The sequence below is a fragment of the Corapipo altera genome, unplaced genomic scaffold, assembly GCF_003945725.1.
Source record: "Corapipo altera isolate COAL_440 unplaced genomic scaffold, ASM394572v1 301, whole genome shotgun sequence".
Lineage (NCBI taxonomy): Eukaryota > Metazoa > Chordata > Aves > Passeriformes > Pipridae > Corapipo > Corapipo altera.
The window spans coordinates 823,968-843,932 of record NW_020884926.1 but is presented as its reverse complement, the minus strand read 5'-3'; the positions used below and the strand labels follow the sequence as shown (position 1 = coordinate 843,932).

Genomic DNA, 19,965 nt, shown 5'->3' with positions numbered 1-19,965 from the left:
GAGTGGGTGCTGGGTCTGGAGATGCAGAGAGGAACCTGGCTGCCCAGCAGGGAGGGATTTGGATTCCAGGTACCCCTCTGTGGTTGGAGTTTCCGATCAGGGACTGGTTGGGGTGTGTGTGGTTCCCTCAGGGTTCAAGGACGTGTGTGTTCCTTGTCCAGCAGAGGCTCTGGGGCTCAGAGAGGCAGGGCCCTGCCTGTCCAAGGTGCCTGAATATCTTTATTATTCCCTATCCCTTGCCACTGCCACCAGAGCAGAGCTGTGCAGGCAGTGGGTGTGTGGGATGTCCCCTTGTCCCTGCCCAGGGTCTGTGCCAGGGGAGCTGCACAGACACACGAGTGGGTGAGGGCACAGGGCAGGGGGTGACCTTCACCAGCAGCCCCCACTGTGACAGGGGCTGGGGACAATCTGCAGCTCTGTCACAATCCTGTAAAATGTACAAATAATGTCAACTTCAAAGCACTCTGTACCCAGAGCTACGAGGGGCTGACAAGCGTCTGAAAGAGAGCATTATCCCCATTTTACAGATGAAAGGGAGTCACACAGAGAATCAAAGTCAAGATTAGATTAATAGGCATTGATGCCAGAGGAGCTATTATGTCTTGTCTGGCATCTGGCAGAACAGAGCAGAGAATTTCACACAGATTGCTCCATTAAATCCTCAACCTCTGTTTGGGCTTAGAAAGAGACCCCCAGAGCTGACACAAAGACACTGCACCATCTTCAAGCAAGTTGCTTGTGGGGCACTAGTGGAAGTTCACATCATTTCCCAGTATGAGTTTATTTAACTTCCTCCTGCCTCATTTAGTTTTGTTTGAATAATATTATCAAGAGGCCCACACATCACCCAAAATTTCCTTTGCATTTCTGCTCCCCAGAGACAATTATCAAGCTGATGCTTCTCCAGCTGCACAGGGAAGACAAGGGGCAAAAGGTATAAGTTGCACTGGGAGAGTTTTCATCTTGATATGAAAAGGAATTGTTTGGGGTTTTTTAATTCAGTGAGAATAATCAATCACTGGAGCAGTGGCAGAGGCCCCAGCCCTGGAGGTTTACAGGATTTACCTGGGCAGAGCTCTGGGTCATCTCATCTGGGCTCCCTTTCCCATGAGAGGTTGGCTCACGTGTTTTTTTGAGGTCCCTTCCAACCTGGGCTGTTCTGTGATTCTATCAAAAATGTTTAGTGGAGAGAAATTGGCTTAAAGAGTGTGTTGGGTCAGGTCTTGGAGACCAACTCCAGCACCAGTTAGAGTTGATTTCCCCAGTTTCCCTGTCGAGAAGTGATTTGGATCTTTCAAAGTGACACAGTCTATTCTAAACTGTCAGTTTTGTGGCATTTTCCTCTACATCTCTGCTTGATGTGTGATTATATTGCAGTTCATCAGTCAGGTTTATTAGTGGACTTAATTGGATTGCATTAGCTGGCATTTAAGCCATCCAAACCAGTCGAGAATGCAATCAATTAAAACATCCAAACACATTAATGGTGCAGACACAGGGCAATTTATGTAGATGGCTAATTACCTGTTTACTTCAGTAAGCAGGTTTTATTGCCCAAGAATGGACAAATGATGCATGAGAAGAAAAGAAACAACATTGCAAGAATACTGTTGGCAAGGCTGCAAAAAATAAGAAAATGGCAGGGTATAATTGTCTCTATTGTTAAACTCTGCAGTGAAAGAACAAACCCTACACCGTGACAGGCACTCAGAGGTGTTCCTAATCATTTAAGATTTTAATGGGAGTTCTAGAGAACACAGTGAGTGTATTACCAGGGTTGGAATGTCTCATAATGGGACATCTGAGCTTTCTAAGCAATCAAGATGCTCGGTGAGATGGTCATTTTAAAGTGGGAAAGTACTAATCCCTGTCAGTTTTTCATTTCATCCACTACTGATCTGGATCCAAACCTGGGCCTCCCTCGTGGCTGGAGGTCCCTGTCCCTCACACTGGGTGAGGTGTGGTTGGTGTCTGGTGCTGGGCATCTGCAGCACTGACCTGGAGAGGGAAGCACAACTGAGGGGCACAACAAAATGGAAACCAAGGGCTGGAATGGGATCATTAGCATCCTCCTGTGCTTCCTGCTCCCTCCTACAACCCCCCTCTGGTTTTGCAGCTACATTTTCTCATTGACTGTGACACAGCTCAGAACGAGCCCCACAAACTGATTATCAGACACTGCTCTTCATTTCCTTTACAGTCCCCGGGGAAATTCCTGTGCTCGTTTATTCTCTGCAGCTCCTGGCTTTTTGGGATTGTGCAGGGAACACAGAGACACAAAAATGATTGGGTTGGGTGGTGAGCCAACCCCAAAGCCACAGCTGATGTGGCAGGGTTTGCTCTGCACACAGGACAGGTCCTCAGGGGCTGTCAGGAACACGGGGTGGGCTTGCCAGAGCCTCCAGGAGGTTTTGGCCACGCATCACATGCCCAAGATAAACTCTGGAAGGGAAGAGAACTGAAAATGAAATGGTTACAAGTGTCTCAGGTGTGTGGGTTCCACACTTGTACTGAGGTGTGGCACTCACGGGGTCGGTGGCACCAGGCTGTGACACCAGGGAGGGCCAGGACTGGCCTTTGTCCCTCTCTCGGTGAGAAACCAAAAATAACATCACTAATCATGGCTGGTTTTTCCACTCTCTGCTGCCATACTTTGGGACTGGCTCATGTTCTCTAACCTCACCATTTGGGTGGCAATTCCTTCCTCCCCTGCCCTCATACGTCCCCACCTTCTGAGTGCCGCAGACACCAATATCAGCTGTTTGCCTTCCACCCTCCAAGCACTTTTGGGAGCAAATAAGTCAGTGCTCCTGTGCTTGGGGTGTCAGAGTTGCACACAGGTGAGCTCTGCAGCATTCCTTGGCATCCTGCAGAAAAAGTAGCTCCTGGAACACAGAGCAGGAGCGGGAGGAGAAAGAGTCTTCTGAACCCCACAGCTTTGGGATGCTGTGCCTGCTAAATAATGAGTCATTTTTCTTCAGGTGCCACTGAGAAATGGCCAACTGAACCAGCAGATTCCAGCACAGACCAGTTTATCTGAAACACAGCTGAAATAGCCAAGGCTGCAAAGGCAGAGCACCCTGGCAGTGATAATTCCATGTCACACATCAAATTGATGGTGGCAGCGGCTCCTCGGAGCTCTGGCAAATTGGAAATGGCTCAGTGCAGCAGCAGGGCCATGATAACACAGTCCATCTTCTGCAGGGAAATGATAGTAAAAGAAATGGCTTTTGGATTAGCTGTTATTAAAGTGAAACATCTGCCTCTGCAAGTGGAGTGCAGTGTCCTAACCCGGGCATGGGGAAGCTCATGAACGTGCCTGGGTTTGCTTGGCCCGAGCCAGGGCCACACTTCCACAGGGCTGGGGAGCACAAGGGCTCAGGCTGAGAGTCAGGAAGACAAATCCCCAGGAGATGTGTCAGCTTCTAAAGCAGTTGCAGAAGTTGACTGATTGTTCAGACTCTCTCAGTACCCGGGAGCACATAACCAAGTGAGATGGGAAAAATAAACGGGAGCGACAGGATTTTAGAGGAAATGAAACCTTTTGAGGTCAAAAAAGCTCAAAGTTTAGCTCTGCCTGAACTCGAGGAACAGCTTCCAGTCGAACAGTTGATTCCAAACACTTTGCCATCATTTCTAAGCTGTTCTTTGCCTGCTGGACTGCAGAGCAGGAGGTCAGGAAACTTTACTTGTCTGACTGTGTGATGCAAATATTCTCACACCTGATTTTCCTTTTCTGTACATAGAAGGAATGTTGGATACTTCAGAGAGGCAGAACTGGCAGGTAGTTGTTTGTGTAGGAGCATTCTGAGCCATGATTTCAGTTTTCTTTTGTTATTCATTACCTGGTGATGATACACAACAAAGTCCTCTGTGTTTTAAGGTTGCAGGATACTTTAAAGGAACAAAATTCATGGAGAGAGAAGAATTATTTGTTAGTGTCTGTATAGAGGTCTGAGGTGAACAAACTACAGGTATTTAACCTTTCCTTGGGATGGCTGTAGCTTCAAGCTGGATTACAAACAGGTATCCAGTTTCACTATTTGTTAGGCTGCAGTCTCTTCCTGATTACATTCGTCTTGATTCATACAAATATATTTGAATTCTTCACAGTTTTGTAGCATTTGCAGCACCAAACCATAAGGGTATGTCCTAAAGCACTAAAGAGGCTCTCTATACAGAGTCTCTCTTTGAAATATTCAGCCATGGGCTGCATGCACAGAGTGAGGGACAGATCTCAAAGCAGTTGGAAGCAGCTCCACAATCTCCACGAATTGCAGCTTAACATTAAAGAAACCTACAGAAATGACCACTGCGGGTTCTTTTAGTCAGATTCTTCAATCTGAAAGAAGTGGAAACAATAGCATCTTGCTGCCAAACAGGGGGAAAAGTACTCATCAGTGTCACCGGGATTAAAATCAAAGTAACTCTTCTTGAATTTGAAGGGAAAGAAGCCCAATCTCAGCTGTGCTCTTAGGGCAGAAAAGGAACATGCAGAGAGGGAAAATGAGATGGGAGATGGAAGGTTACAGATGATGTCAGTGCTCTGGGGTTGATTGCATGGCTGCTGAATGAAGTTTCACTCTGGGTTGTTGCCTTTGAGACAACAATATAACAAAAAAGAAAAGGCTCCCTCTCCCTTTCATCCCAATCAAAGCAGGAGAGCAGTTCTCAGCAGTGCTTTGATCTTTGTTTTCAATAGTAGTTTCTGTTTTTCTCTGTGGTTGTATTATCACACTCCAAAAACATCAGGAGAAGTCACTCGGAGAAGCCAAAACAAACAGAGGAGGTGGTTGTTTTGAGTCCCACCTTGTTTCCTCTATGGGAACCCTCCTGAGCTCAGGGTCCCCCTCGCACAGGTGAACCCCCTGGATGTACCAGCACTAAATTTGGGGTGTCCCCAAGTCCACCTGTCCCTGCCAATGATGAAACCAGACACATGACAACAGGTACACCCCTTCTGAGCATTCCAGAGGCTGATTCCTGTGCTGTTCCCCGTGGATGGGGAGGGATGAGGGAGTGCTGCAGCACTAAGAGCAGTCCCAGCAGCAGCACCTCGGCCGCTGCCCCCAGCCCCAGCTCCTGCTGCACATGGAACATTCCTGGTGAGTTCATGCTCCAGCTTTGGTGCTTGAATATCCAGGAGTGTGAAGGATGGTGTTTAGCACCTTTGGCAAACACCCCTACAGAGAGATTATTCCCATTATCTGCTCTGGCAAACAGAGACATAGGATCTGGCAGGCCCAGGTGAAGTCTGGAGTCCGGCTGCCTGTGTGCCCCAGATAACAGGGCAGGACTCCCAGGACTGGATATCTCATCTCTGTTGAGTCTCATCCTTCATATTATCTATTGCTTTACTGTTCCCTGGGCCAGTAAAACAGTTTACTTGGCATCTGTGCTACTCCACTGCCCAGTATTGGTGCTGATCATTGCAAATCCACTGCACTTTGACAAGGGCAGAGCCTTCCATCCAGGAGTGGGTCAGGAGAGGGGTGTTACACCCATGGTCCTCCAGAAACACATGACAAAAGTTATTTTTGACTGATCTTTTTGACTGGCCTGTAAAAATAAAGCCACTTAACTGAATAGTATGTGTTAGAGCTAATCAGATGTCATGGAAATACATTATTATTCATAAGCTGCAAGCCATTTGAATGATTTCCTTCACTAGGACTGGAACACCTGTGTTAGAGTTAGTTCAATTTAGCCAGAAGAAAGCTTTCTTCCCAAAGGGGAGTTTGCATAACCCACAATAAATAATTTTAGAGAACTCTGAATACTGCAACTCCCTTTTCCCCCACGGCCCTCTTGGTCAGTTTTGCTTCACCATCAGAAACTTTCTCCTTCTCTCATCCTGCTCGGCGTCACATCTGTTGCATGTTTATCACGAGCTCCTCATCTCTCCCTCGCTCCTGCAGCCTCACAAACAAACCACACAGCAACCAGAGAGCGGAAAATCCCCAAGCAGGGAGATCAGTGGATGCTGCAGCCGGACGCCTCCCGCTTCAGCCTCGCCCTCAGCCTCTGCAGCTCGGGGTTTTTATCAATCTGCAGCCCGCAGTCGGTGACCTCCCAGGCCTGTTGGTAGTGCTGTGTTTGGAAGCTGTGCTGTGCGATGCTGAGGAAGGCCCTGGCCAAGGCCTGGCTGCCGGGGCGCTCCGCGATGCTGCCCAGGGCCGCGGGCCGGTCCAGCCGCAGGGCCTGCATGTACTGCTGGACTGCCGCCTCCTCCTGCCCCACAGCCAGCAGCAGCAGGCCCCTGGAGCACAGATCCCGTGCTCGTGTCCTTGGGCTGTGCCCGCCGTGCCCCTGGATCACGGTGTCCATGTCTGCCAGGGCCCGCTGGTGCTGCCCCAGCAGCCCGAGGCACTTGGCCCTGCGGCGCAGGGAGCGCGGGCAGGCCCCGCCGGCCACCACGGCCAGGGACAGGAACCCCAGGGCCTTCTCGTACTGCTGCCCTTCCACCAGCACCTGGCCCTGCTGGGCAGCCACCTGTGGGGACAAAAAGACTTCGAGTTAGGTACAGAGTGGAAAAAAACCAGGAAAACATCCGGGCTGGATAGGTCACACACACAGACACCGAAAAAGCTTGGGTGTTTTTCAAAAGTTGAATCATAGAATCATAGAATCAGCTGGGTTGGAAGGGACTTCCGAGATCACCAAGTCCAACCCTTGATCCAACTCTGCCGTGGTTCCCAGCCCGTGGCACTGATGCCACATCCAGTCTCTTCTTAAAAACCTCCAGGGATGGAGAATCCACCACTTCCCCGGGCAGCCCATTCCAATGGCTGATCACCTTCTCTGGAAAGAAATTCTTCCTAAGATCCAACCTAAACCTCCCCTGGCACAGCTGAACACTGAGCCCTCTTGTCTTACTGATCACTGCCTGGGAGAAGAGACCAACCCCCACCTGGCTACAACCTTCTTTTAGGTAGTTGTAGAGTAGTTGCATCCAGTTGGAGAACTAACTCCATTCTCTGGTTTTGCCTGCAGGTGTAAAACTCTTGGATCACTTGCTGTTATCTCAGGAGTTTCTGAACCCCGCCTCCTCTTTCTTCCTGCATGTTTGCCTAAAAGTTTGTCAGAATTTCTTCTGAATTTGTTGACATTCCTCAGGAATGATGAACAAAAAGCTGAAGGGACCAACCTCCCCAAAAATATCTTCATGTGCTAATAACAAAGGTTTTGGTCTCTACCAAAGTTTACCCAAGCTGGAGGATAAAAAGGCCAGCTGATGTTTGTGCTAATCGTTAATCTCGAGTGCAAGTGAATTCTCTGCCCCTGTCTGAAGGGAAAAACAACAACAGGAAAATAGAGAAGGCAGAAAGAGGCACATAATTTTTAGGTTCAGGGAGGTCAATAAAGAAAAGTCCATTAGAACTATTTGCCTCAAATGGATTTCTCATTATTTCCCTTTATTGGTAATAAATAAAGCTTTTAAGGTGCTGCAGCAGAGTGAATATTTAAGTTATAAACAAGGCTGCCACCAGCAGTGGGGTCTTACAAAAGGCTGAGCCAAACAGCAAAGGATAAATATTTTCATCTCTCTCATTTTGTGGGATAACACTCCCTTTTGGATGCTTATGGCCCCCCAGAACCCAACTAGCCCAGCCACTGTCTCAGGAGCCCCAGTGGACAGCCAGGTCAGGCCTCTCAGTCTCTTTATGTGCCTTTTTATTTTGGTTGACTTCGATTAGAATTGATTGTTGTTGAGCAGGACTGAGGAAAACAGCTCTGGATGAGAGGGGTCAGTGTTGCAGGGCAGGTCTGAGCACCTCGTGTGAGAGCAGTGGCAGGAATACTTTAGCCACTCCTAATGGTTTGTGAGGAATTTCACCCCAGTTATTTTGTTACAATGTATAGAATATATATAAAAATAATATACATATGTTTAGCTATTTTGCTATATAAATGTAAAATTCTTTATGTAATAATATTTATTAGAGAGTCTCTCAGCTTCCACACGTGGAAATAGCAGTGGGACCTCTCCTCAGTCAGTGTCAATCCCTGGCTTTAACAATCCTGGCTGTAAATTGTGAGGCAGACTGTCCAAACCTGCCTCAGATATCTGTACATACATTTAAAGAGCAGCAAGTTTAGTTTGTGCTTTGAAATGTATTTAAATCAACCAGTCAATGCAAGTGTTTCCTCAGTGGCAGGGTTTTAACAAGGGGTCAAGGTGGAACTGCAGCTGGCAACAGAAGATGTTTTTTTCCCCTAGAAATTCCAAAGTTCTAGATCACATTGTTCCAGAGAACACAGTGCAATTCCTCAAAATACCTTGTGTTTGTGTAGTTAAATTGTCATTTGCAGCATTTAAAGTGCATTTGTTGTCTCAAAGGCAGAAGAAAATACAATTTTTGTTGTTCTGCTTGGTGACTAACCTAATGCTGAAGGTTTCAGCAGCATTTTGGGTTACTGCACCCATACAATATTCCATTTATTAACTGAGCCACTGCTTCCATTTCTTCACATTTCCCTGGGAGTTCCCAAAGTGAGCAAGCCACAGGATTCTGCATTTCTTGCCAGACTTGGGGGGGAAAAATTATTCAAACTTGTCACTAAATGTTTGATTGTGGCTTCCAGAGTGGAATAATTCTGGTGCCAGCTGGAAAGGGCTCTGTGTGAGCCTGGTGACTGGGCTTCCTGGGACAGGTCTCTGTGTCCTTTTCTTCCATCTCTTTGCCTCATAGAGTGATAAAGGACTGAAAATACACATATTTTGGGGCCATTTTTGGTTCCAGTCCCCAGTGACTGATCTTGTGCTGCAGGTGACCAAGGTCCTCAGAAAGAAAAGGAGTGAGGATTTTCATGGAAATGGAACTATGGCAAAGGGTTACTCCCTGAGCAGTAAATCCCAGAAGATGGATTGATGAACACTGAGCTTTGGGAGAGGGTTGGATGCTTTCAGAGCAGTTTGGAGCAAGTCCTTCCTTCTTCACCTGCACATTCCCTGAAGGAATGTGAAATGATAACTTCACCTTGGGCTAAGAGCCTAATTCCATCACAGACCATACAGTTTTAGAAACCATTTTTGTAGGGGTCTGGGTATCCTCTGGCATGTCCACAGCTCAGAGGATCCAGTGAGGAGTTGGGAACCTCTGACTTAGGAAACCAAAGGGTTGAAGCTGCACCAGCAGCAGCAAACTCCCTTCCTGTGACCTTTTGCAGCTTAATAAATCTTTCAGATTCCTATTCCCATGGGGCTCTCCCAGTTGTTTACAAATTTCTTTGCGTGGGACCCCTTAGACTATAAATAAATGGGAGAATTTTCTTGCTTTGTTTTTCATGAAAAAAACTGAGAACATCAAGGAGCTCTCTCCTTCCTCCACCCTTTCCTATTCAGCTTATGGGAGATTATTTTTAGCCCTTCAGACCAGACTCTAGGGTAATGATGACACGTTTCTAGAACCTCCAAACACTCTAAAACAATGTGGCAGAAATGCTGCTGTGCTGGAGTGCTGAGACTGAGGGCTGGGTGTTAAACCACTCCACTCTGCTTTGCTGCAGCCTCCTCACCTGTGAGCTGGGGGTGACAGAAAGAACAGCCTCTCCCAGGGTGTGGCTGGGAGCCATGGCAGAGCAAGGCCATTGTTTTGGCACTAATTCTGCCTGTAAATGTATTTTTTCTTTTACTGAGATCTCCCTTTTGCTCCCAAACTGGACTAACCTCGCAGGCAAAAGGAAGTGCTGCTGGGAAGGGCTTTGAGACACCAGGCAGGTGAATGAACCAATTCCTTCTCCACCCCAGAAAGTAAACACTTATTGTCACAAAATACATAGAAAAAGACCCAGATGCTTGAGCTCAAATGTTTACTCAGTTGAACAAAAGCAGAATATAAAAGAGACTAATGCTTTCTTTTCAAACTTCTAACACTGGTATGAGTTCCAGTTTTGAAATCAGTCCTGTTCACCCCTTTTCTCTCAAGTTTGCAGAGAAATCTTTCATTTCTCTGTTTCAAGACAGAGACAAAGAGCCTCTCCCATTTTAAAGGCTTCACTCACCCGTGGCACCATTAGGTTCTGACACAGCAGTGCAGTTTAAGCTATAGAAAAAGCAGTTTGGGGGTTGGGGTTTTTTTGTTTGTTTTTCTCCTTCTCTTTCTTTTTCTCTTATTGACAGCACAAGAATATCCCTCCTGTGTTGTCTCACAGAGCAGCACGGGTGGATTTAGCTGAGAGACTTCCCCACAGAAGGAGTGATGTGGCAGCAAGGGAAATTCAGCTGTAAAATGCATCTTCATTTACAGACACCTCCTCAGGGCCTCCACAGTCACAGTCTCAGCTGCACCTTTATCAGCTTTCCAAAGTGGAAGATTGCAAATTGGCTCCGAAACCTTCCAACTCTCCCCCATAAGACTGAACTTTTTACATTATTCAGGAGTGAGGGGCTCTTTTCTCTGTAATGGGGCACGTCTGGGGACTGGTAAATTAATACTTGTTTACTTATATCCTCCTGCTGTTTTGTTAAAATACATCCCAAGTACTCCCCTCGATGCATTAAGTGTGTCAGCATGTTGTTTGTTTTATAACCTGGGAGAGAGCATAACAATATAAGTTCTCACCAGGGCGCACACCAGCCCCAAATTGAATCAAAGGAAGCAAACTGCTTCTCAGAGCACAGAGCTTCTGGGTAATCAGAATTGCAGATGCTTGACTGACTGTTAAAACTCCTCACCATCAATCTCAACTTCTCCTGTCTTATTACTGGAGATTCTTTCTCGGAGCTGGGTGATCTTTGGGGGAGAAACTTGAAAAAAAATGCCTGATTATACATATTTGGGTGGACTGGAGCAACATCATTGCTGTGCCCAATAGTTTTAGCTAAGAAAACCAACCTCAAAGGCCAGTAATGTTATACAAATGTGAATATAAAAGTCTTCCCACACACTTCTGCTCACGACAAGGCAGGAAAAAATCTCTACAGCCTGATTTTGCCTCCCATTTCTTTCCCCACAGGTGTGGATCAAGAAGAGGATTGTACCTGAGCGAGCTGCTGCTGCTGCTTGGTGTCCACGAAGCTCAGGAGAAATTCCAGCTCCCTTTCATCTCTCTGGGCCAGGGCACTGAGCGAGTGAGCTGCTCCTGCCACGTTGCTCCTCTTCAGCTGCAGCACAGCCAGTCGTGCCCTGGCAGAGTCCTCAGAGGGGCAGTGGCCAAAGGCTGCCTGGAGGTGGGTCAGGGCCTCCTCACACCTCCCTGTGGGGTGATACCAGCACAAGCTGCATAACCCATTCCTTGGGGGAAGAGACACCAAAGAAATTCCCTAAAGCAGGATTTAGGAAGCCTGTCCACAGCCCACACCTAAAGGTGTTAATTACTTCAAACTCCTTCCCAAAGCATTTCCAAGCTTCTCTCGAGAAGTGCTGCCCCGAACACACTTGGCCACTGAACATTCGCTTCCTTTCAACTCACTGCTCACTCAGCTGTGCCAGAGGGTTGGAACTCACCACTTGCAATCAGAACATCTGTGTAGAAGATGTGATATTGTGCAGCCCTGCAGATTCTGATCAGTGCTCTTGCAATCACCAGGAGGTCCCTGAGGGTTTCTCCCTTTGAGGTGTCTCTGGTGGCCACGAGCTGGGTCAGTGCAGCCCTGCCGTGCTGGAGGAGCCACCCAGTGAGCAGCTCTTGGGCTTCACCCTTCAGGGACAGGATTGCTGGGATCACTGCTCCTGCCTCCACCTTCAGTGCTGAGATCAGATCTTGCACTGCCTCCTATGGAAAAACAACACCAAGAAATGAAACAGAAGCAATAACTAAATGTTGGTCATTTGTTCCTTCAGGTGCTTTCAGTTCTCTGCTGTCCCACAGAAACTCTTTGCTCTGCCCTGTCCTTGTCCTGCATCTTTTCCATTTGCAAAGCTGGTAGAAGGGCAGAGAGTCAGGTTTGGATGGCTGTTTGCAAAGTGTTTGGAACTCCTTGGGTTATCACTGAAAATCATGACTAAGGTTTAGCTCTCCTCCCTCTGCTTGGGAAAGCAAATCAGTGATGTCAGGTGGGCTGCTTATACACCCAGCCCAAACCAGTGCCCTTCACTGCCCAAATTCCGTGAGAAACTTGAATTCATGACAAACTCTGGGATGCCTTGCACTGATGCTGTTTAACACTCTCAGAATAACCCCCAGGAAATCAGCACAGTGGAAGTACCTTCTGCTGCCTCAGAGCGAGGAACACGAACCCTCGGCCGCTCAGAGCCTGCACGTTCCTGGGGTCCTCCTTCAGGATGGCATTGAAGTCAAAAATAGCAGTTTTCATCTGCCCCAGGCGCCCGTAGCACCGAGCCCTGCTGAGGAGACAATCCCCAGCACCACCACCTGCAGGACAGGGATGCAGCCACAGTCACTCCGGGATACCCACAGGAAGCCAGAGAAAAATTCCACTTTGCCTGAGGATACTTGAGGAAGTGCAACAAGAGGGCTTAAGTGGAAGTTTCCTTTATTTTTGTTGCAGGTGGAATTCTTATCTCATATTATCACTTCTGAGTTGAAAGGGAAAAATAATCCGTGTGGGGTTGGAATAGGAGCTGCACAAATGAGAGGAAAAGCTCCAAGGAGGAGATCTGTGGGGATGGGAGAGTGGAGGCACAAAGCCATTTGGCTGCTTTAATAAAGTGGAGTCAGAATCACAGAATAGTTTGAGTTGGAAGGGACCTTAAAGAGTCCAACCCCCTGCCATGGGCAGGGAAGGTACACTTTGTTTGGGATAAATGAGTAATCCAGATGGGACGGACTAATTCCCTGCCAGAATTAATATGCACTGGGATTTGGGATACTAAGCTTTTTTTTTTTTGCCTTTTTTTTTTCCCCTCTGCTTTCACATAAGTGCTGCCCAAATAAACACATAGAGCTGACAGTGAAAATCCTGGTCCATCCACTCCCTGGCTGCAGAGCATTTATCTTCCTGCCATCCACATGCCCCTTCCTTTCAAGGCAATTTCGATAAGGATCTTAACATGCCCAGGGTTGCAATCCATAACTGTGGCATCCCAATACTGGATGATAAATCATCAGTGCCACTGGAAATATGTTTTCATAGGAAGGTCAGCAAACGCAGCTGCCTGCAGAGATGAGCCAGCAGACAGACTCCAAGCAATTCTGTTACAGTAATGAGCCTTTTTCTCCCTCCTGATACGCTCCAAAACTCCTGTACCAAAGGTTATTATCACTCTGGAGCTCGACCAGTTGGCTCCTATAAAGACAATCTCTATTTCTCAACAAGCATCTGTTCCAGCAGGTGGGGAGCTGATAAGCTGGAACGCAGGGGCTGTGAAATGGAACCATCTCCAAGCAATTAACAGGGTTTTTTCCATTTTCATGAGCCAGTCTCTCTTCCCCTCAGTGCTGCTGTCATAACATTTGCTCAGAGTGAAAGGCAGATTTCCATACAAACATGGTTTCACTTGGAACACGCCAGAAGCATTCCCGCCTCAGCCTGAGCTCTCTCCTTGGGAAAAGCTGGGACAGGGATCCCATGTAAGTGGCTGCACTCACTCTTTGCACTGGAACTGCACAGGCTGGGCTTTCTGGCAGGTGGAGAAGAGGGGCTGATGGCAGAGGGGAGATGGCAGATGAGAACTGGCTGGACATTCTGTCCCACCCACTGGTCTGATTTCCCCTAGAAGTCCATCTCCATTGGTACCTTGATGCCCTACCTGCAGCAATAATTGCACAGGACAGGTAGGCAATGGCCTCTTTGATGTGAACATCCTCCTGTTGGCTCTCCAGGATGGCCAGTGCTTGGAAATGGCAGTGGGTTTGCATCAGCTTCCTGTCCTCAGCCTGGAAAATGTCCATGATGGGCAGGAGGCAGGAGGTATCTCCAGTCCTGATCACTCTCTGTAGCAGCTTAACAATGGAAGAGAGAAAGGCAGCAGAGGAAGACTTGCATGAGGAGATGTGAAGTTGTGTTAAACCACCTGGTGAGATCAGTTTGCTCCCACCCAGCGCTTCCCCACCTTCCCCTGGGGCTTCTCCCAGCCACGGTCCAGCCAAGGACAGCAATCTCCTATTTAACTCCTCAGCTGGCTCTGGTGTAAATTCATGGGGGAGAAAACATCAGTTCTTGTCTTTTTTCACCACCACTCCAGCTGTGGAAACAACTGTGGGGAAATGCCTGGTGCTGCCTGGTTTACTTTGGGCAGCATCTGCTCCAGACTGGCAGGGAAGTGTTTATGTAAATGCAGGTGAACCACAGGAGGGTTGCCCCAAAAATAGAACCTTTCTGTGGCCCAGAAGGATTCCAGTGACCCCTTTTGACTATAAAATCAAAACTAGTGAGTTAATGGAAGGTCAGGGAAGTGCTGTGCCTTTTTTTAGTATTGTTATTGGGAATCTGGGAAAAGTATGGATTCAAATCCACAAAGTGTTTTCCTCCTGGAAAAGAATCTTGCCTGACTTGTGGTGTCTTTGCCTCCATTTACTGCAGTGAGATTCATAAGCAAGGTTTTACTGCATTTCCTGTGGAAATGAATCAAAAAATGTTTTCTAGAGCAACAAGTAGGTACTGGATATTCAAATCTGAGCCAGGGAAGCCAGGACAAGAACAAAGTTATCCTGATGCACCAGACACATTGAAGTTATTACTTTCTCTATTTTATTAATAGATAAAAGTGTTTGGCTTCCCACAGGCAGGTGGGATGAAAACACTTTGAAGAGAAAAATTTCTGGTGACGTGTGTCCCCATGCAGAACTTGCAGCTGAAGCTGCAGATAGGAATCCGACTTCCAGGGGCAGCACATGGACTCTAATAAAGCCATGTCGCTCACTGATAACCTTCCCAAAGGCAGCAAATCACACCAAACTTTTACTTTTCACAGGGAGTAGAGAAGTGGTAACAGTAAAACCTTTCTCTTTAGGGTTAGCATTTATGTGGCACTTTAAAAAATGCAATAGTTCCCTCTGATGGCAGAACCCGGGAATTCAGCTTTGCAATCCCCGGTAGGAGGATGAAACACGCTGGAATATCTTCCAGGGTTTCAAGCACGAGCATTAAAGGAAGAAAACCGCAGATTGATATTGGAGGTTTTGTGCCTTTCCCCGCCCTCCTCTCCAGGGCTTCGTTGGGATAATCAGTGGGGTGGCACTGCTGCCTCCTTTTCTCTGGGGGAAAATCACCAATCCCACAATATTGTCCCTGGGGACAGGATGCTCAGCCATGCTCTGCCTGCTTAAAGTCTCTGCTGAAAACAGCCATGAGAGGAATGGGCTGGATTTAGCTGAGAGTCCTTGTGTGTCCTGTGCTGCAGACAGAAAGTCCTGTGGTTCTGATGCATCTCAGGCCTGTATTTAGATCTTAAAACTTTTGCTAAAGGTTGAATCACCTAAACCTCACGTGGGCTCCAAATTCTACTGTGTCAACAGCTCTCCCTCTTGCTGTTCCTGGAGCTTCTAACAGCAAAAATTTAGTTATAAAAGGACAATGCACACAAAGCACGGAGCAAGAGGATTAATCTTTAATTTCACTGAGGTCTGGGACAGGCAGGACCAAGCCAGACAAATGTTCAGGAGGGAATGACCCTGAAGGGGAAGCTTTTCCAGGTGCTCCTTACCTGGTTTCCATCACACACAAACCCTTTCTTCAGCTGCAGCAGTGCCAGCCTGGCCAGGACAGGAGCCCTTTGGGGGTTTCTGGAGAGGGCCAGCGAGAGCAGCCTGTGGGCTTCTTCTGCACGGCCCATCTGGTACAGGGCGTCAGCACAGAGGATCCTGGAGGCCTCATCAGCAGTGTCCAGCTCCACCAAGAGACAGGCCAGCTGGAAAACCCCAGGGGCATCTCTGGAGGGGAAAAACACAACAAAACAAGCCACCTTCAAGGTCAGGAATCTGCCCAGCGCTGTTTGTTTCTCTGAAAATGAACCAAACTGCCCCCTGGGTACCTCTTCTTCTGGAGCATCCTCTGTCCTTCCTCTTGGAGAACTTTCAGCAGCAGTCCCCTTTGGTTCCATGGCACATAAGACTTGATGGTGAAGATGGTTTCTTCCAGCTTTAACTGGCAGGCTGTGATGTAATCCAGGGCTGTCAGGTAAGAGCTGCCACCAGCAATGCGGACGAGCCCACGGCCACACAAGGCTTTAATGCAGCTGTTGGGATGTGGGGAATCGTGCTCAATGACCTTCTGAAAGTCCTGCAGGGCCTGCTGGTGGTCCTGGGCGTGCAGGGAGCAGAACCCTCGCAGTGCCAGCAGGGTGTTGTGGTAAGTTCTCTGCTCCACTGCCAGGAGCTGGTCACAGATGCCCAGGGCAGCCCCGGGGTGGCCCTGCAGGAGCTGGCAGTCTGCCAGCCGGACACTGAGCTCCCTCTGGGACCCCGGGCAGAGCTGCAGGAGGAGCTGGATCATCTGGATGACAGGAGGGAGCAGTTCAGCCCCACGATTGCCCCTGAGCTCGGTGCGAGCACGCACGGCCTCCCTGTACGCTGCAAACTTCCCCTCCAGGACAGTTCTAGCCTGCTCTTCAATCTTCTCGGTGTCACAGGGTGAGAAAAGCTCTTCAAAGTGTCTCCTGGCCTGGGCAGGGTTTGCAGCAAAGGCTTCTGCTAAATCCTGCATCATTTCCTGCATCCGTCCACCCAGGGAGCAATAGGCAGCAGCCCGTTCCAAGAGCAGGCCCAAAACCGCCTCATCTCTGAGCTGACCAGCTGAGAAGCCCTCAAGGGCCTTGGTACAAAAGGCCACACACTCCTGGAATTTGCCCTGTTTTAGGAGGTGAGCTGCCTGCAGCCTGCACACCCAGACATCCCCCGGTGCCACCGCAGCCAGGAAGCCATAGCAGCTGCCCAGCCACTGCTCCAAGGAGCTGCAGTCTGGGCTTTCCTTCTGGCATGTTGAGAGGTAGCTGGAGAAGGCCTGGATGACCCGTGGCAGGTGCTCCCCTTGCCTGTTGCACACATAGGCTGCCACCTCGGCCCCGTGCAGCTCGAAGGCTTGGACGTACCCTGCCACCCCCTCCCTGAGCCCTGTCCCCGACAGGACTGATGCCAAGGCCCTGAGCAGCAGCAGCTCCATGGGGCACCCTGGGCCAGCCTGGAGCAGGACATCACATCTCCTCAGCACCTCCTCCGAGCACTCTCGCCGCAGCAGGGCCTCCAGCTCGTACAGAGAGGACACCACATTGTTGGGGCTCAGGGCGGAGAGGAAGATGGCGGCTATTCCCACACTGAGGGACACGACGGCCAGGTTCCTGCTCTGGATCCTGGGAATCTGCCCCTTGCCTCGGCACCAGGTCTCCAGAGTGGCTATGACCTGCTCCCGGAGCCTGCTGTCCATGCAGGTCACCCTCTGCTCTGCTGTGGGGGCACAGCAGCTGAAGGCAGCCAGGTAGAAGGCAGTGGCTGTGGGCAGGTCCTGCTGGGCCAGGTGCTGGTCCCCTTCCCCACAGAGCAGGGCAGCGAGCTCCTCAGGGGACATGCTCTGCCCCCTCACCAGGCAGCATCACACAGGTGACAGGGCTGGAGCCTGTAAAACAGAAATCATAGAATCATAGAATCAGCTGGGTTGGAAGGGACCTCTGAGATCATCAAGTCCAACCCTTGATCCAAACCAGCTGTGGTTCCCAGCCCATGGCACTGATGCCACATCCAGTCTCTTCTTAAAAACCTCCAGGGATGGAGAATCCACCACTTCCCTGGGCAGCCCATTCCAATGGCTGAGCACCCTCTCTGGAAAGAAATTCTTCCTAATATCCAACCTAAACCTCCCCTGGCACAACTTGAGGTTGGCTGGGAAGCAGCCACAAAGCCTGGGCAGTGCTCCCTGTCCATGGAACATCCAGGACGAGTCCGGGCTCCCGCTGGGCTGTGCCCTCCCTGGCTGAGACCCCCCCTGTGATGAACCTTTAACCATCGGCCGCCGGCAGCGCTGGCACGGGGGAGACGGGACCGCTCCTTGATGCTTCACCCCCCGCTTACCTTTTCCCCTCGCCTCGGCAAAGGAGAAGCGAACTCGCAGCGGGAAGGACGAGGCTCCCGTGGCTCATCCCTCACCTGTGCAGGTGAGGGGCCCTCGGGGGACGAGCCTGGGCGTGCGGTGGGTCCTGGAGAGCGGAGCTGGGGTGGCTTGGGCTGAGCTGAGGTGAGACGAGGAGGGGAGGGAGGGAGGGCAGGAGCGGGCGCTCTGTTGCCTGGAGACCGCAAACACAACGCGGTCCGTGCGGGGATGGGCTCGGGGACGGTGCCCGCGCTTCTCCTGCCTCCTCCCGGGACACCGGGATGCGCAGGGAAAGGAGCCCGAGGGAAAGGACTCCCCTGTCTTAGGGACAAGCAGCTCCTCACCTCAGGGAGGGTAACCCGGGTTGTGACCCTCAGCAAGACAAGATACAGGGAATTACACAAACTGGTGAACTGTGGTGTAGCCTACACATTTAACTTCATTGTTTAATGAGAAACCATATTTTTAAATAATAACCCTTATGTTTGAATAACAACAGTGGTTTTTAGCAGTAAATCAACTGTGTTTTTAGGAGTATCCAGCCTGGCAACGTCCCTTTAAGCCAGGGCCACTCTGGAGCCCAACTCTTTCCTTCTCCATGTTCCTTGACATTCAAAAGAAGAAAAAAAACCCTCTATGATGGATGGAGATTTTTTTTACATTTTATTAAGAGTTTGCTCATTACGTTGATTTGATTACTTTCACTTTAATTACCCTAATTAGCCGTCAAGATATAATTTAGCATTGCTGTCACATCGGGCCACAGGTGATATTGCCAAAAAGGACTCGAGGGCATCAAAAGAGCAAGTTCTGAAATAGAAATCACATTAAAGGGAGCTGGGCTGACCAAACACCTCTGGGGTTCAGGAATTGAGCTTGTGGGAATAAAACCGAGACTGGAGCCTCCGATGGATCGTGGTCTAGGCTTCAAAAATCATTACCCATAATTTGACTTTGCTGCATGACTGAGTGGTCTGGAAGTTGCTTCCAGCCACGTTTTGCCTTGTAGATCCAAAGAACATGAGGATGGCAAAGTCCTCCATCCATCATTTCCAGCAGAAAGAGTCCTGGTTGGGTTTAAGAGTCCCCTGTGCTCCCTGCTATACACAGATGGTTTAGGGGATGTTGTCACAACCTGTGGGGAGGCACTGTTCTGTTGTCTTAGGGTTTTATAGCAGGTGGTACAAATACAACCAATTGTATGTTGTGTATCAAACTTCAGCTGAAATTAATTCAGGTTCCTAACTTTGGTCCTTGAAGGAGTAAGAGGAACAGCATCTAAGGAGCTTGGTGCAGATGGAAAAATAGTATTTTCCTGACGTGTGTGAGTGGAGTCCAGTGTGAAAACCTGTTGTTGTAAGTGGTGGAACCAGGGCTGTGACTTAAAGACTGCAGGTTCTTCTCAAGCCACCAGACAATTTGCTGTTTGTTGTCCTGTGGGGCAGGTGAGACAAACTCCTTTTTCAGGATCTCAGAAGCACAAGGTGGGGGAAAAGTGGGGAGATGTTTATGCAAACATTAAATATTGAGTATGCTGCACACTCATTAAATAGTAAGTATGCTACAGTAGCTCCCCGTGGTGTCTCTGATTACAGATAAATTTTTAAAGGGAGGTGTGTGTGTGTGGGGGGGGGGGGGGAGTAAACACAGCACAAGTTTGCAAATTTTGCTTTTTCCTGCTTTGCAGAGCAGTAGCTGCACTGACACCTGTCTGAAGCAACCTGTGTCAGAGACACGGGGCTGAGAAATCTTGCACTTCTTTCTTTTGAAGGCTCTTGGTGCCTCCAGCATGTGTAACAAATCCCTTCCCTCAGGCTTTTAGGTGTCAGGTGTAGTTGGGGCTACAGGTGAGAAACCAGTAATTTGGTGTTGAAAATTTGTCTTAAAAGAGGAAGAGAATGAATTTTCTTTGACAGAAAGGAGTGTAATGGTGTGGGGCAATCTTTGATTTATCTGAGTGTCACTCTTCACTCTGAGCTGTGCCTGGGTTGGAGAGCAGACACCAGATCCTGCCCTCCTTCAGGCTGAGGATTCAGGCT

General features: G+C 49.0%; 1 protein-coding gene across 1 annotated transcript; it reads right to left on the bottom strand.

Annotated features, from left to right (window-relative positions):
* Window positions 1–116: 116 nt before the first annotated feature.
* Window positions 117–17,427, bottom strand: TTC34 (tetratricopeptide repeat domain 34). Its single transcript, XM_027657925.1, has 7 exons — window positions 15,879–17,427; window positions 15,552–15,777; window positions 13,656–13,848; window positions 12,152–12,318; window positions 11,451–11,718; window positions 10,969–11,199; window positions 117–6,509 (listed from the first exon to the last, which is right to left on the bottom strand). The coding sequence occupies exons 1-7, from the start codon at window positions 17,405–17,407 to the stop codon at window positions 5,974–5,976; spliced, it is 3,150 nt and encodes a 1,049-aa protein (XP_027513726.1). The 5' UTR covers window positions 17,408–17,427; the 3' UTR covers window positions 117–5,973.
* Between the last annotated feature and the right edge of the window lie 2,538 nt (window positions 17,428–19,965).